At 39.1% G+C, this 20,451-nt stretch overlaps 2 protein-coding genes and 1 long non-coding RNA gene across 3 annotated transcripts; 2 read left to right on the forward strand and 1 right to left on the reverse strand.

Moving 5' to 3' along the window:
- The first annotated feature begins 1,651 nt into the window (after positions 1-1,651).
- Positions 1,652-3,327, forward strand: LOC124299680 (uncharacterized). The gene is made up of 5 exons (XM_046752958.1): positions 1,652-1,678; positions 1,919-2,052; positions 2,585-2,693; positions 2,816-2,901; positions 3,052-3,327. The coding sequence occupies exons 3-5, from the start codon at positions 2,597-2,599 to the stop codon at positions 3,205-3,207; spliced, it is 339 nt and encodes a 112-aa protein (XP_046608914.1). The 5' UTR covers positions 1,652-1,678; positions 1,919-2,052; positions 2,585-2,596; the 3' UTR covers positions 3,208-3,327.
- Positions 3,328-11,348: 8,021 nt separating this feature from the next.
- LOC124300196 (uncharacterized) lies at positions 11,349-20,447 on the reverse strand. Its single transcript, XR_006907174.1, has 4 exons — positions 20,091-20,447; positions 19,847-19,959; positions 17,924-18,124; positions 11,349-11,406 (listed from the first exon to the last, which is right to left on the reverse strand). It is a non-coding gene; the product is annotated as an uncharacterized LOC124300196 (long non-coding RNA).
- On the forward strand, positions 14,092-19,811 carry LOC124300194 (GMP reductase 2-like). Its single transcript, XM_046753966.1, has 6 exons — positions 14,092-14,289; positions 14,595-14,714; positions 17,889-18,146; positions 18,677-18,865; positions 18,975-19,177; positions 19,415-19,811. Exons 1-6 carry the CDS (start codon positions 14,203-14,205, stop codon positions 19,608-19,610), a joined length of 1,053 nt encoding a protein of 350 aa, XP_046609922.1. The 5' UTR covers positions 14,092-14,202; the 3' UTR covers positions 19,611-19,811.
- Positions 20,448-20,451: the final 4 nt, after the last annotated feature.

Raw genomic sequence — 20,451 nt, forward strand, 5'->3', positions numbered from 1 at the left:
AGCGCTCCGTGGTTTTGGCTGCCCAGGTCCTTGACCTGGTGACTTTTGACTTTCAGGACTAATTTTCAAGTTTAGAAGTTCGATTATTGAAAACGTCATGTTTTGTGCTATCAAACCAATATGTATGCTTCAGGTAACATTTGAAATCCGAAAAAAACCGAACGACCAGGATCAAAAAATTGCAATTGGTGAGTAGTTGGCATAGTATACGTAGGAATACATACAATCACGTCGTTCAATTAGAGCTAAAATTGCTGGGCGTCGTGTTTCAAATCTGTTAGCACTGAGCTGATTGTTCTGTGGTACTTTTTGACGAAATTTATTATCATAAAATAACAATACGTTATACTTACATGCATGTGTAAACGTGATTTGTAACATTATATGTATAGGAAAAATCTTACGGGCAGATTCGGTTTCCGTCACATGCACAAAGACATTGTTCATTCTGTATACTGTGAAGCAAATACCAGAATTTTTTGGGAACTCCATCGTGCCCCGGTCTCCCCTACAACTATGACATATGGTAAAACACTGACAACTAGTAAGCGAGCGCACGAGCACAAAAACTAGTTACACTAGGCATTCGACCTCGAGCAAGCTTTAGCGAGCAAGGGTTTTAAAGCTAATTATTTTCAATACGTACACTATTTTATTATCGATGTACTAAAATAACCGAAAAAACCGTGATGTCATATTAATCGTCGAGCTCAAACGTAAAAAGTAACGATTTTCACTAACAAAATTCTGAACGGAAATGAAAGTGACTTAACATTTTTTTCTACGTTTTTTCGTTCATCGATGATGAAAATATATGTCAATTCAAAGTAATATTAGTTTTTCCATTTCAGCTAAGAATTACGCACTCCATCTTTCCTGCCAATTCGAGATTCCAGCGGCGAGGCGCTTTAATGGTCAGCTAATAACTTCGCCAATTTGCGATGATTGATGATAGGGACATTTTTATGGAGCTGTTCAAATATGAGTTGAAATACACTCAAAATTTTCAAAAGCTTCGTTAGTTATCACCCATTAAAAAAAATTACCAAAAATCAACGTTTCGCTTAAAAATGATGGTATTTGATTGATTTAAAAAAAAAAATAATGCGTGTACTTTTCCCGATCTTTCATATAGCAGCGTCTGAAGAACCTGGTTTCCACTTTGAACCGATTTGAAAGATATTTTTTCTTCATTATCTGAGTTTATTATTAACCTTTATTCGGCGTGACTTAAATATTTTGCTGCATAATTATTGATTGCTTTCAGTTTTCAGCCATTCGTATACGCTAATAGTACAAAATCAATGATTACAATGAACTATTTTCATTTAAATCGATAACAAAAAGCTATGTTACTATTTGTGCATGGTGTGTATAATATTTTCACAATATTTAATGGCAATTGTAATTATATTTTAAATTCTTTAAATTCATTTTTCGCACAAATCCAAATTCAGCGGCTATCAATGCGTCAATAAAATGTCTATAATGTTTCATAATTTGCTCACAATCTTCTCGGTAAAATATGTCAATAAAAGAATTATATTAATCCTTACACAATATTTTTGATGTGTTCTGAAAATATTTATTAGTATTCGAGGTATAACCCGAGGTGGTTATCGGTGGTCGTTGGAAGTGGTCGGAGGTGGACGAGAAGGAGGACGAGGATTTGTGCTCGGTGAGTTTAATATTTTTGTAATACTTAGTGGCATTTGTAATCATATTTTATCTAAAATTTTTGAAACATGTCATGTTTTCAATAAATTATTTCAATTCATCTTTCGCGCAAGCTACAATTCGGTATCTATAAATGCGTTAATAAAATTTATTATACTATTGATTAATTAATTAATTATATTAATCCTTACATTATATTTTTGATGTGTCCGTCAACTGAAAATATTTATTACTATTCCAGGCATAACCCGAGGTGGTTATCGGTGGTTGTTGGAGGTAGTTGGCGATGGTTGGAGGTGGTCGGAGGTGGACGAGGAGGAGGACGAGGAAGAGGAGGAGATCAAGGTGGACAAGGAAGACAAGGATTTGTGCTCGGTGAGTTCAACATTTTTATAATATTTGATGAAGTAGGATCAGGATCAGGAGTAGGATCAGGAGTAGGAATAGGAGTAGGATCAGAAGGAGGAGTAGGAGTAGGATCAGGAATAGGATGAGGAGTGGTAGTAGGACTAGGAGTAGGATGAGAAGTGGGATCAGGAGAAGAATTAGTATCAGAAGTAGTCAAACACCTCCTCCCAGCTTCGTCCTCTTCGTCCACCTCGTCCCCGTCCTCTTCTTCCTCCGCCGCCACGTTGTCCTCGTCGTTCTCGACTTCCCCGACCACCGCCGCTCACTTCCAACCACCGCCAAACACTTCCTACCCCCTCCTGCCCCCACCAAACACCACCAACCATCTCCGTCCACCTCCTACCACACCCTGCCGCCTCTTTCTGCTGTTTTTAAATCATATTATTTACTCAGAGTAATTTTAGTCAGGAACTTTCTTAACTGGCGCTTACATCCTCATCATTTTTCTTCAACGTTGTAATTGCAAGATATAACTAATTTGTAATATTCCGCATTGCAGGAAAGTCCGTCAATGGAACGGTCTGCTGACTCCAAAGGATCTCTACTGGATGTGGATGAAACTTTGGAAAGAAGTAAGGGGGTTCTAGGATCACCATTCTACGAAGAAAGTAATAAGATGAAGAATTCTTAACTTGTATACTAATATCACCTTGTCTTCATTTGTATCAAAACATCTATGTTTGCACGGTCTTGATTGAAGTTGGAATTTCATGTTGACAATTGATTTCAGAACTGCGTCAGCTGTCAACTGGCCAATTAACAGAGCTTCTCGGTGAAATGGAATCCTTGGTCGGAGCGCTCAGCGAAACTTTAATAGCTGAGTATTATTATTATTAATATTAGCTTACTTTTGTAAGTATTTATGAATATAGCATCCATGAATATTCATTGTTGGTGTATAAGGTCTGGCAACGTACCAACTTTCTGTAAGAGATGTTAAAGATTTTCAACACAATTATGTTTTAGTTCTGTGCCCCACCTAGTGATCCACTAGTACATATCCTCCGACGTGACATCGCTGTGCTACGTATAAAGAAGAAAAGATTTATGAAGATGCAAATTGCTCCTCTCTTCTTGCCATTGTGCTTTCAGCCATTGTTGTGCTGTATGTTGAAAATATAGGACAGTTTATAATATAGAATAACAGGTACAGCTACGAATACAGCACTACAATAAATCTTATAGAAATGAGCTCTCATTGAGATTTCTCTGTATTTATAACTCGACGCGAGAAGGCAAAAATCAATGTAATGCCATCTGTAAGGTAATTGGACTCGTATTTGCACTACGAGAACTCGTTGGGCATTTTACGGTGAAGTTTGAAAAATTGTTGTACAAGACATTAAATAACTATAAAAATGGATAAAAAATATTATCTCCAATTGTGAATGTAGCTAATACAGCTTTAACCGTATATTGATTATGTTAATGGTCTATTGTTACAAGATCGGAATTAGATAAGCTCTCTAAATACTTTTGTCTAGTCTATTCATTTATATCATGTATATGTAAATGTATATTTCTTCAGTTTATACAATCACTGCACTAGGCTAACCCTTGCCATGTTTTATGGTGCGCTTGTGTAATTTGTATATTATTAACCTTACGTTTTACTCTATTTGCGACAAGTTGTGAGTGTTTCTAATTTCTTGGCAATTATTTATGTACACGTATGTGTATATATGTATATATATACTTATGCATGTGTATATACATATATGCACATATTTAGAACTAGACTTTTACAATAAACACAGAGTTTTTAGTATATTTACATACGGATTTCTGTGTATAGGCATACTTGAACTAAAATATCCTTATCTCTAATACGGAGTTCTTCGTAATTCGCATTTGTTCTTGTAACCCAATGTCCTACATACGATGGCAAAAATCGAGATCCAACTTGACTGAGTCTCAAAGCCCTGTTGACATAAAAGCAGCTATTGGATAGAAATTATAGTTTATAGTTTACACAGCCCATTGCATGATATTTCATTAAAAATACATATGTTTCAATGTATTTAGGAATAATTTATCAAATGTAGAGAGGTCATGTGCAAATAATAAATGAATTGATTCGACCGCAGTTTGATGTATTCATTAGAGCTTTGACAATAAATTTAAGCTTTGTTACTTATTTTATTTTATTATGGATAATCAAAAACATTTCCGACTATTCGTGCTGTGGAAGCATGGGGATTAAACCAAATGTAGCAAAAGATTAGAAACAGTGTATGTAGAGTACGGGTATTTTTCTAACAATGCAAACACGTGCCGCTAGCTTAGTTTTGACATATCTAGAATACCACGCCTTGCGAATTAGCTTTCCGGACAGAGATGAGTGATGAATTTTAAGGACTGTATTATCGTTGTTGAATATTCTATGCCTCGTGGGAAAAGAAAATCTGTAACGATAAAATTGATGCACCGGATCATCGTCGACTTTAACTTTCGAAATGTCCTACCATTTTCGAACACCTCCTACCTCCCCCTGCCACCTCCGACCATCAATGGCCACATTCGACCACCCCCTATCACCTTCTGCCAGCGCCGACCACCTCCTACCATTTCCGAACACCTCCAACCATCCTATTTACCTATATTACTAGATTAGCTATGATACAAAAAGAGAAGAATTATTCATTTCGAAATGGGATTCTATTCGACGCGCGCTCGATGTATTCCATAACATTAGTATTGATAATTATTCCAACAACTTTTCATTTGCTCTCTCGATCTTGAATTTTCATAGGCATAGAATCGAAATGCTGTTTTAGCTGGTCGCAAGTGAAGTATCTGCGTTGGGTGGAGGAGCAGAATTGTTTTTCGAAAAGTATTCGGATGGAACAAAATTCAGAGTAACTGTAATACATCACGGATGCGCTAATTTTGAGCGAGATGAAATGGATGCTTCGTATATGAGACGGTATTTAACGCTGCGTAGTGGTTTAAAGACCTAGAAAGATGATAGGGTGAGAAAGAACAACGCTTCTCAACACTTCGAGTGTATTTTAACACACATTTGAAAGATACGAGCGAAATTTTTCATCATCCAACTGTCGCAGAACGGCAGCGTTATTAGCCGACCCGTTCACTGAAGGATATATCTTCAGTCAACGGCTGACCATCGAAAGGCCTGGCCGCTTGAGTTTGAAATCGGCAGGAGAGATGAGGTGTGTATTTCTTGTATGAAATGTGAAAGCTAAAATCATTATACATCATATCATATCATCATACATCATACATCATACATCATACATCGTACATCATACATCGTACATCATACATCATCATACATAGTATCAAAGTTCGAAACTATAGTTTGGATGTCGGATGTTCAGAAAGTGACGTCACCAATTCAAAATCAGCTAGCAGAATTCCTCAGTCTGGAAACAACCGCGCAGTAGAGCGGACGGATGAGAGTCGCGCTCCGCAAATTTCGAGTACCGGGTTCTCAACCTCCCGCATCCCGCGCTTCGGGTCCGCTACGTATTTCGAGTACCGGGTTCTCAACCTCCCGGATCCCGCGCTTCGGGTCCGCTACGCGGTGAAACTCGACTTCCAGGATAAGCGCTCCGTGGCTCCTCGTTCATGTTTGCAATAAATTATTTCAATTCGTTTTTCGCGCAACCCCAAATTCGGTAGCTGTCAGTCCGCTGATAAAATTTCTCGACTTCCAGGATAAGCGCTCCGTGGTTCCTGGTTCATGTTTACAATAAATTATTTCAATTCGTTTTTCGCGCAACCCCAAATTCGGTAGCTGTCAGTCCGCTAATAAAATTTCTCGACTTCCAGGATAAGCGCTCCGTGGTTCCTGGTTCATGTTTATAATAAATTATTTCAATTCGTTTTTCGCGCAACCCCAAATTCGGTAGCTGTCAGTCCGCTGATAAAATTTCTCGACTTCCAGGATAAGCGCTCCGTGGCTCCTCGTTCACGTTTACAATAAATTATTTCAATTCGTTTTTCGCGCAACCCCAAATTCGGTAGCTGTCAGTCCGCTAATAAAATTTCTCGACTTCCAGGATAAGCGCTCCGTGGCTCCTCGTTCACGCTTACAATAAATTATTTCAATTCGTTTTTCGCGCAACCCCAAATTCGGTAGCTGTCAGTCCGCTAATAAAATTTCTCGACTTCGAGGATAAGCGCTCCGTGGTTCCTGGTTCATGTTTACAATAAATTATTTCAATTCGTTTTTCGCGCAACCCCAAATTCGGTAGCTGTCAGTCCGCTAATAAAATTTCTCGACTTCCAGGATAAGCGCTCCGTGGTTCCTGGTTCATGTTTACAATAAATTATTTCAATTCGTTTTTCGCGCAACCCCAAATTCGGTAGCTGTCAGTCCGCTAATAAAATTTCTCGACTTCCAGGATAAGCGCTCCGTGGTTCCTGGTTCATGTTTGCAATAAATTATTTCAATTCGTTTTTCGCGCAACCCCAAATTCGGTAGCTGTCAGTCCGCTAATAAAATTTCTCGACTTCCAGGATAAGCGCTCCGTGGTTCCTGGTTCATGTTTACAATAAATTATTTCAATTCGTTTTTCGCGCAACCCCAAATTCGGTAGCTGTCAGTCCGCTAATAAAATTTCTCGACTTCCAGGATAAGCGCTCCGTGGCTCCTCGTTCATGTTTACAATAAATTATTTCAATTCGTTTTTCGCGCAATCCCAAATTCGGTAGCTGTCAGTCCGCTAATATATTTATTAATATTCGAGGTATAACTCGAGGTGGTTGAAGGTGGTCGGAGGTGCACGAGGAGGAGGACGAGGAGGACGAGGATTTGTGCTGGGTGAGTAAAACACTTTTATAATATTTGATGGCAATTGTAATTATATTTCATCTGAAATATTACAAACTTGTCACGTTTACAATAAATTATTTCAATTCATTTTTCGTGCAAGCACATATTCAGTAGCTATGAATAATCTTATACAATTTATTATATTATTAATTAAATAATTAATATTCTTATAATATTTAATGGCAATTGTAATTATATTTTATGTGAAATATTACAAACTTGTCACGTTTACAATAAATTATTTCAATTCATTTTTCCTACAAGCACATATTCAGTAGCTATGAATAATCTTATACAATTTATTATATTATTAATTAATTGATTAATTACATTAATCCTTACACAATATTTTTGATGTGTTCCTATACTAAAAATATTCATTACTATTTCAGGTATTACCCGGGGTGGTCGGAGGTGGACGAGGAGGAGGACGAGCTGGACGAGGAGGAGGACCAGGTGGACGAGGTGGACGAGGAGCAGGCGGGGTGGGTCGTGGGAGAGGACATCTCCTCTCCTCAGAGGAGGGGAGGGGGAGGGGCAGGGAAGGGGGAGAGGTGGGCGGGGAGGGTAAGGGAAGGGGGGTGGCGGGGAGGGTGGCGGGGCGGAGCGGGAGGAGGAGCGGGGGAGGGTGGGCGGGAGGGAGGGAGGGAGGGCGGGCGGGCGGGAGGGAGGGAGGGAGGGAGGGAGGGAGGGAGGGCGGGAGAGAGTAGAGGACGGATGTCGATGCGAGCCCGTTAGAGATAATAGAGCAGTACACCCCCCCCCCTCCCGCGCCCGCCCACCCTCCCTCCCTCCCTCCCTCCCTCCCGCCCTCCCTCCCTCCCGCCCTCCCTTCCTCCCTCCCACCCTCCCCCCTCCCAACCCTTCCCTGCCCTTCCCTTCCCCCTCCCCGCCCACCTTTCCCCCTTCCCTGCCCCTCCCCCCCTCCTCTGAGGAGAGGAGAGGTCCTCTCCCACGACCCACCCCGCCTGCTCCTCGTCCACCTCGTCCTCCTCCTCGTCCACCTGGTCCTCCTCCTCGTCCAGCTTGTCCCCCTCCTCGTCCACCTCCGACCACCCCGGGTAATACCTGGAATAGTAATGAATAATTTTAGTATAGGAACACATCAAAAATATTGTGTAAGGAATAATGTAATTAATCAATTAATTAATAATATAATAAATTGTATAAGATTATTCACAGCTACTGAATATGTGCTTGCACGAAAAATGAATTGAAATAATTTATTGTAAACGTGACAAGTTTGTAATATTTCAGATAAAATATAATTACAATTGCCATTAAATATTATAAGAATATTGATTAATTAATTAATAATATAATAAATTGTATAAGATTATTCATAGCTACTGAATATGTGCTTGCACGAAAAATGAATTGAAATAATTTATTGTAAACGTGACAAGTTTGTAATATTTCAGATGAAATATAATTACAATTGCCATCAAATATTATAAAAGTGTTTTACTCACCCAGCACAAATCCTCGTCCTCCTCGTCCTCCTCCTCGTCCACCTCCGACCACCTTCAACCACCTCGACTTATACCTCGAATATTAATAAATATATTAGCGGACTGACAGCTACCGAATTTGGGGTTGCGCGAAAAACGAATTGAAATAATTTATTGCAAACATGAACCAGGAACCACGGAGCGCTTATCCTGGAAGTCGAGAAATTTTATTAGCGGACTGACAGCTACCGAATTTGGGGTTGCGCGAAAAACGAATTGAAATAATTTATTGCAAACATGAACCAGGAACCACGGAGCGCTTATCCTGGAAGTCGAGAAATGTTATTAGCGGACTGACAGCTACCGAATTTGGGGTTGCGCGAAAAACGAATTGAAATAATTTATTGTAAACATGAACCAGGAACCACGGAGCGCTTATCCTGGAAGTCGAGAAATTTTATTAGCGGACTGACAGCTACCGAATTTGGGGTTGCGCGAAAAACGAATTGAAATAATTTATTGCAAACATGAACCAGGAACCACGGAGCGCTTATCCTGGAAGTCGAGAAATTTTATTAGCGGACTGACAGCTACCGAATTTGGGGTTGCGCGAAAAACGAATTGAAATAATTTATTGTAAACATGAACCAGGAACCACGGAGCGCTTATCCTGGAAGTCGAGAAATTTTATTAGCGGACTGACAGCTACCGAATTTGGGGTTGCGCGAAAAACGAATTGAAATAATTTATTGCAAACATGAACCAGGAACCACGGAGCGCTTATCCTGGAAGTCGAGAAATTTTATTAGCGGACTGACAGCTACCGAATTTGGGGTTGCGCGAAAAACGAATTGAAATAATTTATTGTAAACATGAACCAGGAACCACGGAGCGCTTATCCTGGAAGTCGAGAAATTTTATTAGCGGACTGACAGCTACCGAATTTGGGGTTGCGCGAAAAACGAATTGAAATAATTTATTGTAAACATGAACCAGGAACCACGGAGCGCTTATCCTGGAAGTCGAGAAATTTTATTAGCGGACTGACAGCTACCGAATTTGGGGTTGCGCGAAAAACGAATTGAAATAATTTATTGTAAACATGAACCAGGAACCACGGAGCGCTTATCCTGGAAGTCGAGAAATTTTATTAGCGGACTGACAGCTACCGAATTTGGGGTTGCGCGAAAAACGAATTGAAATAATTTATTGTAAACGTGAACGAGGAGCCACGGAGCGCTTATCCTGGAAGTCGAGAAATTTTATCAGCGGACTGACAGCTACCGAATTTGGGGTTGCGCGAAAAACGAATTGAAATAATTTATTGTAAACGTGAACGAGGAGCCACGGAGCGCTTATCCTGGAAGTCGAGTTTCACCGCGTAGCGGACCCGAAGCGCGGGATCCGGGAGGTTGAGAACCCGGTACTCGAAATACGTAGCGGACCCGAAGCGCGGGATGCGGGAGGTTGAGAACCCGGTACTCGAAATTTGCGGAGCGCGACTCTCATCCGTCCGCTCTACTGCGCGGTTGTTTCCAGACTGAGGAATTCTGCTAGCTGATTTTGAATTGGTGACGTCACTTTCTGAACATCCGACATCCAAACTATAGTTTCGAACTTTGATGCTATGTATGATGATGTATGATGTACGATGTATGATGTACGATGTATGATGTATGATGATATGATATGATGTATAATGATTTTAGCTTTCACATTTCATACAAGAAATACACACCTCATCTCTCCTGCCGATTTCAGACTCAAGCGGCCAGGCCCTTCGATGGTCAGCCGTTGACTGAAGATGTATCCTTCAGTGAACGGGTCGGCTAATAACGCTGCCGTTCTGCGACAGTTGGATGATGAAAAATTTCGCTCGTATCTTTCAAATGTGTGTTAAAATACACTCGAAGTGTTGAGAAGCGTCGTTTTTTCTCTCCCTATCACCTTTCTAGGTCTTTAAACCACTACGCAGCGTTAAATACCGTCTCATATACGAAGCATCCATTTCATCTCGCTCAAAATTAGCGCATCCGTGATGTATTACAGTTACTCTGAATTTTGTTCCATCCGAATACTTTTCGAAAAACAATTCTGCTCCTCTACCCAACGCAGATACTTCACTTGCGACCAGCTAAAACAGCGTTTCGATTCTATGCCTATGAAAATTCAAGATCGAGAGAGCAAATGAAAAGTTGTTGAAATAATTATGAATACTAATGTTATGGAATACATCGAGCGCGCGTCGAATAGAATCCCATTTCGAAATGAATAATTCTTCTCTTTTCATATCATAGCTAATCTAGTAATATAGGTAAATAGGACGGTTGGAGGTGTTCGGAAATGGTAGGAGGTGGTCGGCGCTGGCAGAAGGTGATAGGGGATGGTCGAAAGTGGCCATTGATGGTGGGAGGTGGCAGGGGGAGGTAGGAGGTATTCGAAAATGGAAGGACATTTCAAATGTTAAAGTCGACGATGATCCGGTGCATAATTTTATCGTTACAGATTTTCTTTTTCCATGAGGCATAGAGTATTCAACAACGATAATGCAGTCCTTAAAATTCATCATTCATCTCTGTCTGGAAAGCTAATTCGCAAGGCGTGGTATTCTATTCTATTTGCATTATTAGAAAAATACCCGTACTCTACATACACTGTTTCTAATCTTTTGCTACATTTGGCTTAATCCCCATGCTTCCACAGCACGAATAGTCGGAAATGTTTTTGATTATCCATAATAAAATAAAAGAAGTAACAAAGCTTAAATTTATTGTTAAAGCTCTAATGAATACATCAAACTGCGGTCGAATCAATCCATTTATTATTTTCACATGACCTCTGTATATTTGATAAATTATTCCTAAATACATTGAAACATATGTATTTATAATGAAATATCATGCAATGGGCTGTGTAAACTATAAACTATAATTTCTATCGAATAGCTGCTTTTATGTCAACAGGGCTTTGAGACTCAGTTCAGTTCGTCCTCCTCCTCGTCCACCTCCGACCACCTCCAATAATCGCCAACCACCTCGAACAACCACCGATAACCACCTCGGGTTGTACCTGGAATAGCAATAAATATTTTCAGTATAAGAACACATCAAAAACATTACGTAAGGATTCATATAATCACAGGTGTTGTTTTTTGGCTGTAACTTTCGATGCGTTGATCGCAGCGTATTGGAACTGCGCCCAATCGATTTCTCCCGCAAAATTACGTCGGCATAGTGCATGAAAGAATTTTTTCCGGCACTTTGCAGAATCGTGCAAATTTTCGCAAAAAACCACAAATGGGTTAGCCTTACTTCTTCTTCATTTTTGGAGCCGAATCTGCTACGCAAAGCCCCACTTTCATGCACATGTGATAAAAGCAATGTTTTTCGAAAGTGATGACGTTTTCCTATACTTTCGAGATAAGACTGTTAAGATTAAACTAGGCATTAATTCAGACGCAAGAATCGTGTTGGCCAGTGATGGTTGAAAACGTTATATTTAACGTTTGTAGTATCGAGTATATGAGGAATCCAGCGTCCCATCAAACTGCCATGTGACATGAGACACATGTTTTTCACAAACCCGCGCATTTAGTGAGTCAACAGCACCGCCAAAATAATTGTACTCCGCAGTGTTGCAAGCTCAGAACGTTTTGTAATCCATATTTGAACTGGACATACGATTCTGTCGAATGAAATCCCGAGATAGAATATTTTTAGACCAACTTTTGTTGCTACGGTTAAACAAAATTATGAGATACGACGATTTTCTGCTCAGGCGTCTATGTCAATCTTAAAAACTGTTACATTTTTCCAGCTTTTACGTAACTTGACAGACCTTGTCGGCGATATTATAATAATTTGTCCCACGCACAAGGCACTACAGCATCATCTGGCTGTCGCCAAACGACCGTAATACATGTACAGTTTTGATTACGAGGGAACTCTAAGAAACAATTACAATTACACCGGTGGTGATCTAAATAATTATGGGGCCGCGCATGGTGACGATCTCCTTTATCTCTTTCGATCTCGACATTTGTATTTTGGCCCCCTGAATACGAGAATAACGAGAACGATTGGAAAATGGTCGACACAACGGTAGAGTTGTGGACATCTTTTGCTGCCACTGGGCAATCATAAATTTGTTACACTGGAATCAATACATTTTTATTTTTGTGAATTAAAAGAATTTTAGTCCATTAACGTTATCCTTTCAGAACTCCAATGACATGAATTTTCAATGGAACGACAATATGGGAGCCATTTTCCTTGCACAATAATTACCTTCAAATAGGCAATGGACGTGAGTTGGTACTCGAAAATAAAAGCGGCTTTCTCGGGGCGAAAATGCAGTTTTGCACGGAGCTGTTTGCCAAGACGATGTGGGTTTAGCATCTTTTCTCACTAGTTTGCCTCTTCTATTCCCAACATGTTCTACCAAATACTCAAAATTTGTAATGCAACAAGTAATGTCTACTATATTCGTGTTGAAAAATGATACTTTATGGTGAAAACAGCACATATCATGAGAAATTTAATTTCCAGAAAGCGCAGTTAAATATAAGCGCATTGTCTTTCTCACATCTCACTCAACATTTGAATCCGCATGAACAAATCGCGTCTTAGGTTACCTGAGTTAGGTATCGCTACATCAAGCTGGAACCGCCACATTCAAAAAACGATAATTCTCCTATGGAATAATTAAGGGCTAATTAAGGGCCAATTAAATGCTCTATTTTCGAATTAAATGCTCTGCGTTTTTACAAAAAACCTGTAGCGATGCCAGCTCGAAATAAACCTGACACCGCTTTGCCAAAAACAATGGAAACGGGAAGAAATTTCGAAAATATGTCAAGACTGGAATTGAAGGCTAATTAAGGGCTCATTAAAACATTCCTCCATAAAAATACGTGTAAAATGAGCGAAGATACGTTTGCTTCCATCTCATCAATAATCTCGTGAATCCATACAAAATTTTAATCTGGAAATTGAATGACATAAATCTATTGACTTGCCAAATTTTATCCAAAATAGAATGTTAATTCTCGTATGATTAGAACTCCCTCAATCTTTTCCGCTCAATCGGAAACCAGTGGATTAGGTCAAGCTTCGCTTGCTTGCAGAATTTTTTTAAAATTGATATGCTTTTTCATTTTCGTAAAATCACAGCAGAAGAAAATCGATGCATCGATTGAATTGAGTAATTTGATTATTGCATGTGTTAGTCATTATCTTGAAGTAAAACATTAATCCTACTGTCTAAATGCCGGAGCATCGGAATTAGAGAAAGTACCATTCATTCAATGTTTTGCAGGTAATGAATTTATAATTTATTTGAGGAATTATCAAACGTTAATCAAAATTCATCTCAGGTGATCTGCACAGAATTCATTCGTGAAAAAAATGAACTCTGATTTATTGAAACTGGGAAAACAGTACGATTTTCGGCATTAGAACGATGGACGATTGATTTGACTACTTCGACGTCGTCAATCCGTAAACGTTCTGTGTATGTAGTTTTTTTGATCAATGAGGGACCCTTGAAAGAAACTTGGTAAATCAAACACATTGCGAAAACCCAAGATATCGTGAATAAAATTTCAAACGTTTCTATTTATGGACAATCTCGTGTTATGATAAATGTATGATAGCACTACATTTTCGTAATTCCCCCGTCCGCTATTTCACACAACACACACAAAATTCACGCGCGCATAGAGACTATATAAGGTCTCTAGGAAAGTTGATATATGTAATTGCTACGTCCCAGCTCGTAAGGCGGGCACATCGTCACATCGCTAATCACCGATAATTCTCCGAGAACTTGTACAACATTTTTATAAACTTGTACAGTTTATAAAAAATGTCGAAAATAATTAACGATGTCAAATTAGATTATAAAGATGTTCTAATTCGCCCGAGAAGAAGCACTATTCGAAGCAGAGCGGACGTAAGTGTACTTTGACAGTTTGAAAATCTACTAACTCGAGACATGCTCGTGTATCGCATGTGCAAAGATCCAGAGGTTCAAGCTTTTGTGGATTTGCACATGTACGCATGTACGCATACACACATTACACATTACACATTATATACTGAGTATCAAATCTTTGCAGTAAAGTTAGTTGCATGTCAAATCTGAAATTAACTATTGAAATTTTCCTCCCAGATGCCTTTCTTAAACAGAAAACACAATGCTAGTTATAAATTTTGCAAAAATTTCAATGGCATACATGTGAAATGATAAATTTCCAGATCGACCTCTTCGCGGAAATGAAATTCCGAAACTCTAAACGTATTTACGAGGGTATCCCGATAATGGCAGCAAACATGGAAAGCACGGGTACATTCGAGATGGCCAAGGCACTTTCAAAGGTAAGCTTGAATTTTAAGGGTTTGTAGTAAGGCGCCACAGTAACCCAACGTCGTCATATAACACTCTCGGAATAACTAACTACAGTATATCACGTAACTTTTGCGGTTCGATGATGTCATAAAATTCGGAACTCTGTGGACATGAACAAAATTGAACACTTGAGTCGACCATTTGACCAGTAAACACTATTGGAGCAATAATAAATACATGTAATAAGCTCTCCTTTTGAAGTGGAGATGAGCGAAACACTGTACTATTAAATTTTATACCAATATTGAGCACAAATATTGTATACAGGGTGAGATTTTGCGATGTTGCTTGAGAATGTGGTTCTGTTTGATTACGTAACATGAATTCTGTTCTCGCTATCACAATCAGGCATTCAAACCTCCATGAAAAATTTTTTTTTTCTTCCCAAGTACCCGGATTACCGGTATCAGCTTGCGTGTTTGTGTTGTTTTGTATATGAAAGAAATGACAAACCTTTTAAATATTTTTATAACACCGTGTTTTAGTCTTTATGAATATTGTTTATAGCTTGCGAAATATGAAACTCTGTCAATGAAGTCTGAGATTTCATCGCCATGTTTAGGATTTTAGGGTGCATTAACGATTTGAATACCTAAAATATATTAGAACCTTTATTGGGCATCAGATAAACCGCGTGTCTAATGGTATGAGGATGAATGCGCCATTATACGACATGTTGCCACACGTAAAGGCAAAAGGGCGTATTTTCTTCCCCTTTGTATACACGCGGAAACATGAGGATACGGTGAAAAATGTTGAAATTAAAAAATGGATTAGTTAGGGGCAAAAGGGTGTAAGTATCGTCGCTTACGCTCTTTCATCGCGAATCTTATGAAAAATAATCAGATTCTCTAATGGTGTAAGGTCGCATGTGCTCACATGCGGCTTTATATCGTTACGTCTGACATTATTTCTCGAGAAAACATATAATTTTAAAAATCCTTCCCGGAATTGATGGATCTTTATGTTTCGATGGTTGTTGCGCAGTTCACGGAAAAATACAAAAATGGCGGATACGAACTTATATCATTTATAAAAATGAGAAATGAAAATACATATCGGGGCTAAAAGGGCGTATGCACCACAAATAAGGCCTTTTACCTCTTTATTCACTTTTTCGGCTAATTTTAGTGTATGCAGACATGCGTTTTGAGTGCTTTTACAGCGTATGCCGCAAAAGCAGAATATTGTACGCCCTTTTATCACCAAGTTTGCCTTTTTGGTGCATACGTTCTTACAACATTAGACACGCGATATTATTACATAATGTCAACCAGGCAGCATGAGAAAAATTCTTCCCTAAAAAGTATGAATTATGCACTAATTGCGTAAGATTTATCTTATCATCCCGGAGTAACAGAAAATTCCTGTATTCTTCCCGGTAGGAAAAATTCCCGGTTTTTTCTCAGTTCGTATAGACCCTGAGTGAATAAGTTGTATGGCGGCGACTAGAAACGTGCTCTAAAACGGTATGATAACGTCGATGGTGAGAGTTGAGGGGTCATTGGAGCGAAGCAAGACTTGACCGAATCAGTTGAAACTTGACCAATAAAATTCCGGTCCAGTATAATATAATGAGTATAAGGAAATAAAGAATCCGAGAGATTGCGATAAAAACTGTTTACAAGTGTATAATCTGTAATATAGCAAATAAAAGTATAACTGAATTCAGTCAATTATCGCTTAGGATTTCATAAGAGTGAAATAAAAATACAATTGGCACATACGCTTGATTGAGAAGCAGATTAACTCAACTTTGGCACACAGAAAAATGCTTCCTCTTCACTGAATTCAAAAATCCTGTTTCTCTGTAGAATCTCTGTAGAGACGTATCCCGTATACGTTCGCTGGAAAAGTTGACCGTGATTAATTGCAAAGAAATTGATGATGTTCACATTGAGGAATCGCTAGCATATTGTCTGCACCGTAATATAAACTGTTAAAATTTATTTGTTTTTCAGACAACTGACAGCCTCTGAGCCTCTGAGATGCCTCTGTCAACATCATTTACAATTGGTGTTCGCACATCGACCCAGTTCTCCTTATATTTGATACATTCTTCAATAGTTTTATTTTCGTTTCGATCAATTATGCGTATTCGTTTTGTGTTGTCGTACTATGGCCCAGTTTCAGAATCGTTGTGTAGTGCTCCGTAACATAGAATTTGTTGAAAAATGTTTTAATTGATTCCAAGTTTCTTTTCCGAGTGATCCAAGCATGTCCTGTAGTGGCCTGTTTCGGGAGCAAGTGTATTAATTCATTCTGTGTCTGTTATTGGCAGTGTGTCTACGTTCATATCAACGTCTTTAATTATTATTGTGACTGAGTTGAATGTTTGTATTCCCTTGTCTAGGCTTCGTATTTCCGGATACTAGGACTGAAAGAATATACAAGCCCTGTAGGATCCCTTGGTTTCAGAAGACATAGTACAAGGCAAATGGTTTTGAATGAAAAATTAGCATCCGTATGAGACTTTTATCGGTTATTCCCTCAGATAATTGTGCATGTATAGATATATTTGCATTTCAGTGCAAATTGTCCCTGCATGAGTCCGAACTCGTGCGCAGGATTTTAGGGTATTTATATGCTCAATTGTGTTGTGTCCAAGTGCGGTGCGTAGGGTGCATCACATTCTGATTGTAGGTAACATTTACTGTATTTTAACAACTAGATTTTTTTCTCTTTTCTTCCTGTTCTCGTTGTTCTCTGTTAACTCTCTACTGTTTGGTAATTTATATACCAAATGTCTTCAATTTGCCAAGCCTTCGTACAGGGTTCTGCTTGCCTGTAGCAGCCACGGTGTTATTGACTTTCGAAGGGTACATCGTCGTCTTTTCCATTTCTAAGAGTAGTCTGTTCTTTCGTTTGTTTTCCATGTTTGGTGTGTGTTTTTGTGATTTTCAGTTTCCCTATTTATTTCGAACTAGTGTTGTGTGAATGTTGTCGTTGCCATTGCTATCCCAGTTGGGCTTCAATGGAGTTTGATAACGATGTTCAAGTATTGTTGTCTTGGGTCGAGGATTTGACTTTACCCGTACAGTTATTCCGCAGGGTATTCTTTTGGTTTGCGAGACCGTAGAAAAAAATTGCTTTCCGTGGTTATATTTACAATAATTAAAAGTGTGATAATTATATGCTTTCAGCATGGACTCTTTACAGCGGTTCATAAATACAATACCTTGGAGGAATGGAAGGCCTTTGCAGCTTCAAGTCCTGAATGTCTTCAGAATGTTTCTGTATCCGTTGGAATAAGTCCCAGTGACTTGAAACTACTCTCAGATATTATTGATGCCATTCCAGAACTTTCGATCATTTCTCTGGATATTGCGAACGCGCATATTCAGGTCTTCCTCGAATCCATCAAACAAGTTCGGTCCGCCTACCCAAACCACACAATTGTAGTGAGTTTCTATACATTGAAAAAAACTATACTTAAAAGGGCGTCAATATCGCATATCAAGAATCATGTACCAACGTAATAAATTCTAGAACAGAAATGTTATCATTTTTCGAGGGGTTGAGCGCCGTATGAAAATGCTGTACACTAATTACGATCACAAAGATTTTTGTTGATTATAGAGATTACTCGTCATCAATGAAATCCCAAAGATTGCAAAGCTTAGAAATTGATCATAAATACCAAAAGTGATTGCAAAGATTACAGAAGTTACAAAATGATTGCCAGCTTTACAATAATATTATGTAAATTGCAAAGCGATCGCACGGTGATTACAAGAATTACAAAAATAACACGAAGAATACAAAATATTACGAGGAATTGCAAAGATTATAAGTGACAGCAAAGTTTTCGGGGCGTGTATAAATAAGATTACAGCAGCGATCAACCCCGCGTCGTGCTAGTAAAGAACTTGCAGAAAACCAAAGTTCCGATCAATGAAACGTTTGAAGTTAATCCAAATCTGATTAATAGGCTGGAGACGTGGCTATCCCAGAGATGGTCGAAGAGATAATATTGACCGGCGCTGATATCGTCAAAGTAGGCATTGGCGGGGGCTCTGTGTGTACCACTCGCTTGAAAACCGGTGTCGGCTATCCTCAATTGAGCGCTGTGCTTGAATGCGCGCATGCCGCACATGGTGTAGGCGGGCACATCATTGCCGTGAGTATTCCGAATATTAACAATCATATCTCATTGTCAGCCACCAGAAACGCTTCCAACTGATTTCTAATGTGCACAATGATGTGAGAATTGGTAAATTTTGGTACAGGACGGAGGTTGCATCAACGTTGGAGATTTGGCCAAGGCGTTCGGAGCCGGTGCTGACTTCGTTATGATCGGAGGAATGTTAGCGGGTCACGATCAGAGCGGTGGGAAAATTATAAAAAGAGATGGAAAACTTTACTCTCAATTTTATGGATTGTGTTCCAGAGCCGCAATGGAAAAGCACTATGGTGGAGTTGCAGAATACAGGTACATACATCCGCTGTGACAACAACGCGCGTAAATCTGTAGCAAGTTATATGGAGAAAGTAGCGATAAGATGATGATAGTAAAATTAAAAATTGTCGATTTCCGAGTTAGATACATGTCGATTAATATTCGTCATTTTTTTTTTTTTTGGCTCAAAACAACCTTGATTTTCAAAATTACAACTTCAACATTAACGATGATTTTTCGACTGTAAAACTTGTGTATTATTTAATGCAGGGCCGCTGAAGGGAAAGAAGTCGAAATTCCATACAAAGGCGACGTCGAAGCAACGATATTAGATATGTTGGGTGGCCTGCGTTCAGCGTGCACGTATGTGGGAGCAAAACGACTTCAAGAACTCTACCGACAGACGACATTCATACGTTGTACACAACAGTCTAACCCAGTTTTCGAGTCAGCACCATCAAAATGAACTTTACATCATTGAACTTACGGATGAGATTACTGATGTTGTATGATGTAAAAAATTGTGATATGTATTTTGTAAACATACACCCGAAAAGTGTCATGCAATTTCAAGTTGATCAGGTGATTTGTTTATCGTGAGAAGCCTTTTATTTTAACTAATGTCAAAGTGCTTCGTATTCAATAAATCGAGAATATATCAATACTTCCGAATGGCTTTATGACATGGAAATCCTGTAATACCTATGACTTATTTCCAGAGACCAGATACGTCAAATCGCCAGTCACAAATACGGAATTTCCGCAATTCTGTAAACATTTTAGATAACACTAACCTCGAAGGCATCTGAAGAATTCTGAAAATAAAGGATCAATTACCTATTACGGGCTGCATTGATATTCTTCAACAAATGACTGTCAAAGCATCATTAAAGTACCCCGAGATTGTGAACTGTGACGTGAACACGATATTGTGATAAATACTCACTTTATTATTATGTATTTGAAATCAAATTTTTTCTCGATACGCTGCAGTAAAAACAGTTACGCCATGCATTCTATGATGCACATATATTTTCGATTGACATGTCTTCACAGTTCTTAAAATTGATCAACGTTAACATATGTGATTTCCAGTACCCATGAGTACGCTTACAGCGAGGATTAGAGTCGGGCTGGAGCCGAGTCAGAGCCGAGTCAGCCGAGTCAGAGCCTGGTTAGAATCAAGTTATCATCAACCAAAGTGGATGAGTCCAACCTCAGTTTGAGTCGGTAAGGGCAGGAAATATCTGTACCGAAACTCTTGACTGTCGGCACTGTCCCTCGCTTAGTTGCTCCGAACCGACTCT

The sequence above is a fragment of the Neodiprion virginianus genome, chromosome 3 (assembly GCF_021901495.1).
Source record: "Neodiprion virginianus isolate iyNeoVirg1 chromosome 3, iyNeoVirg1.1, whole genome shotgun sequence".
In the NCBI taxonomy this organism is placed as follows: Eukaryota; Metazoa; Arthropoda; class Insecta; order Hymenoptera; family Diprionidae; genus Neodiprion; species Neodiprion virginianus.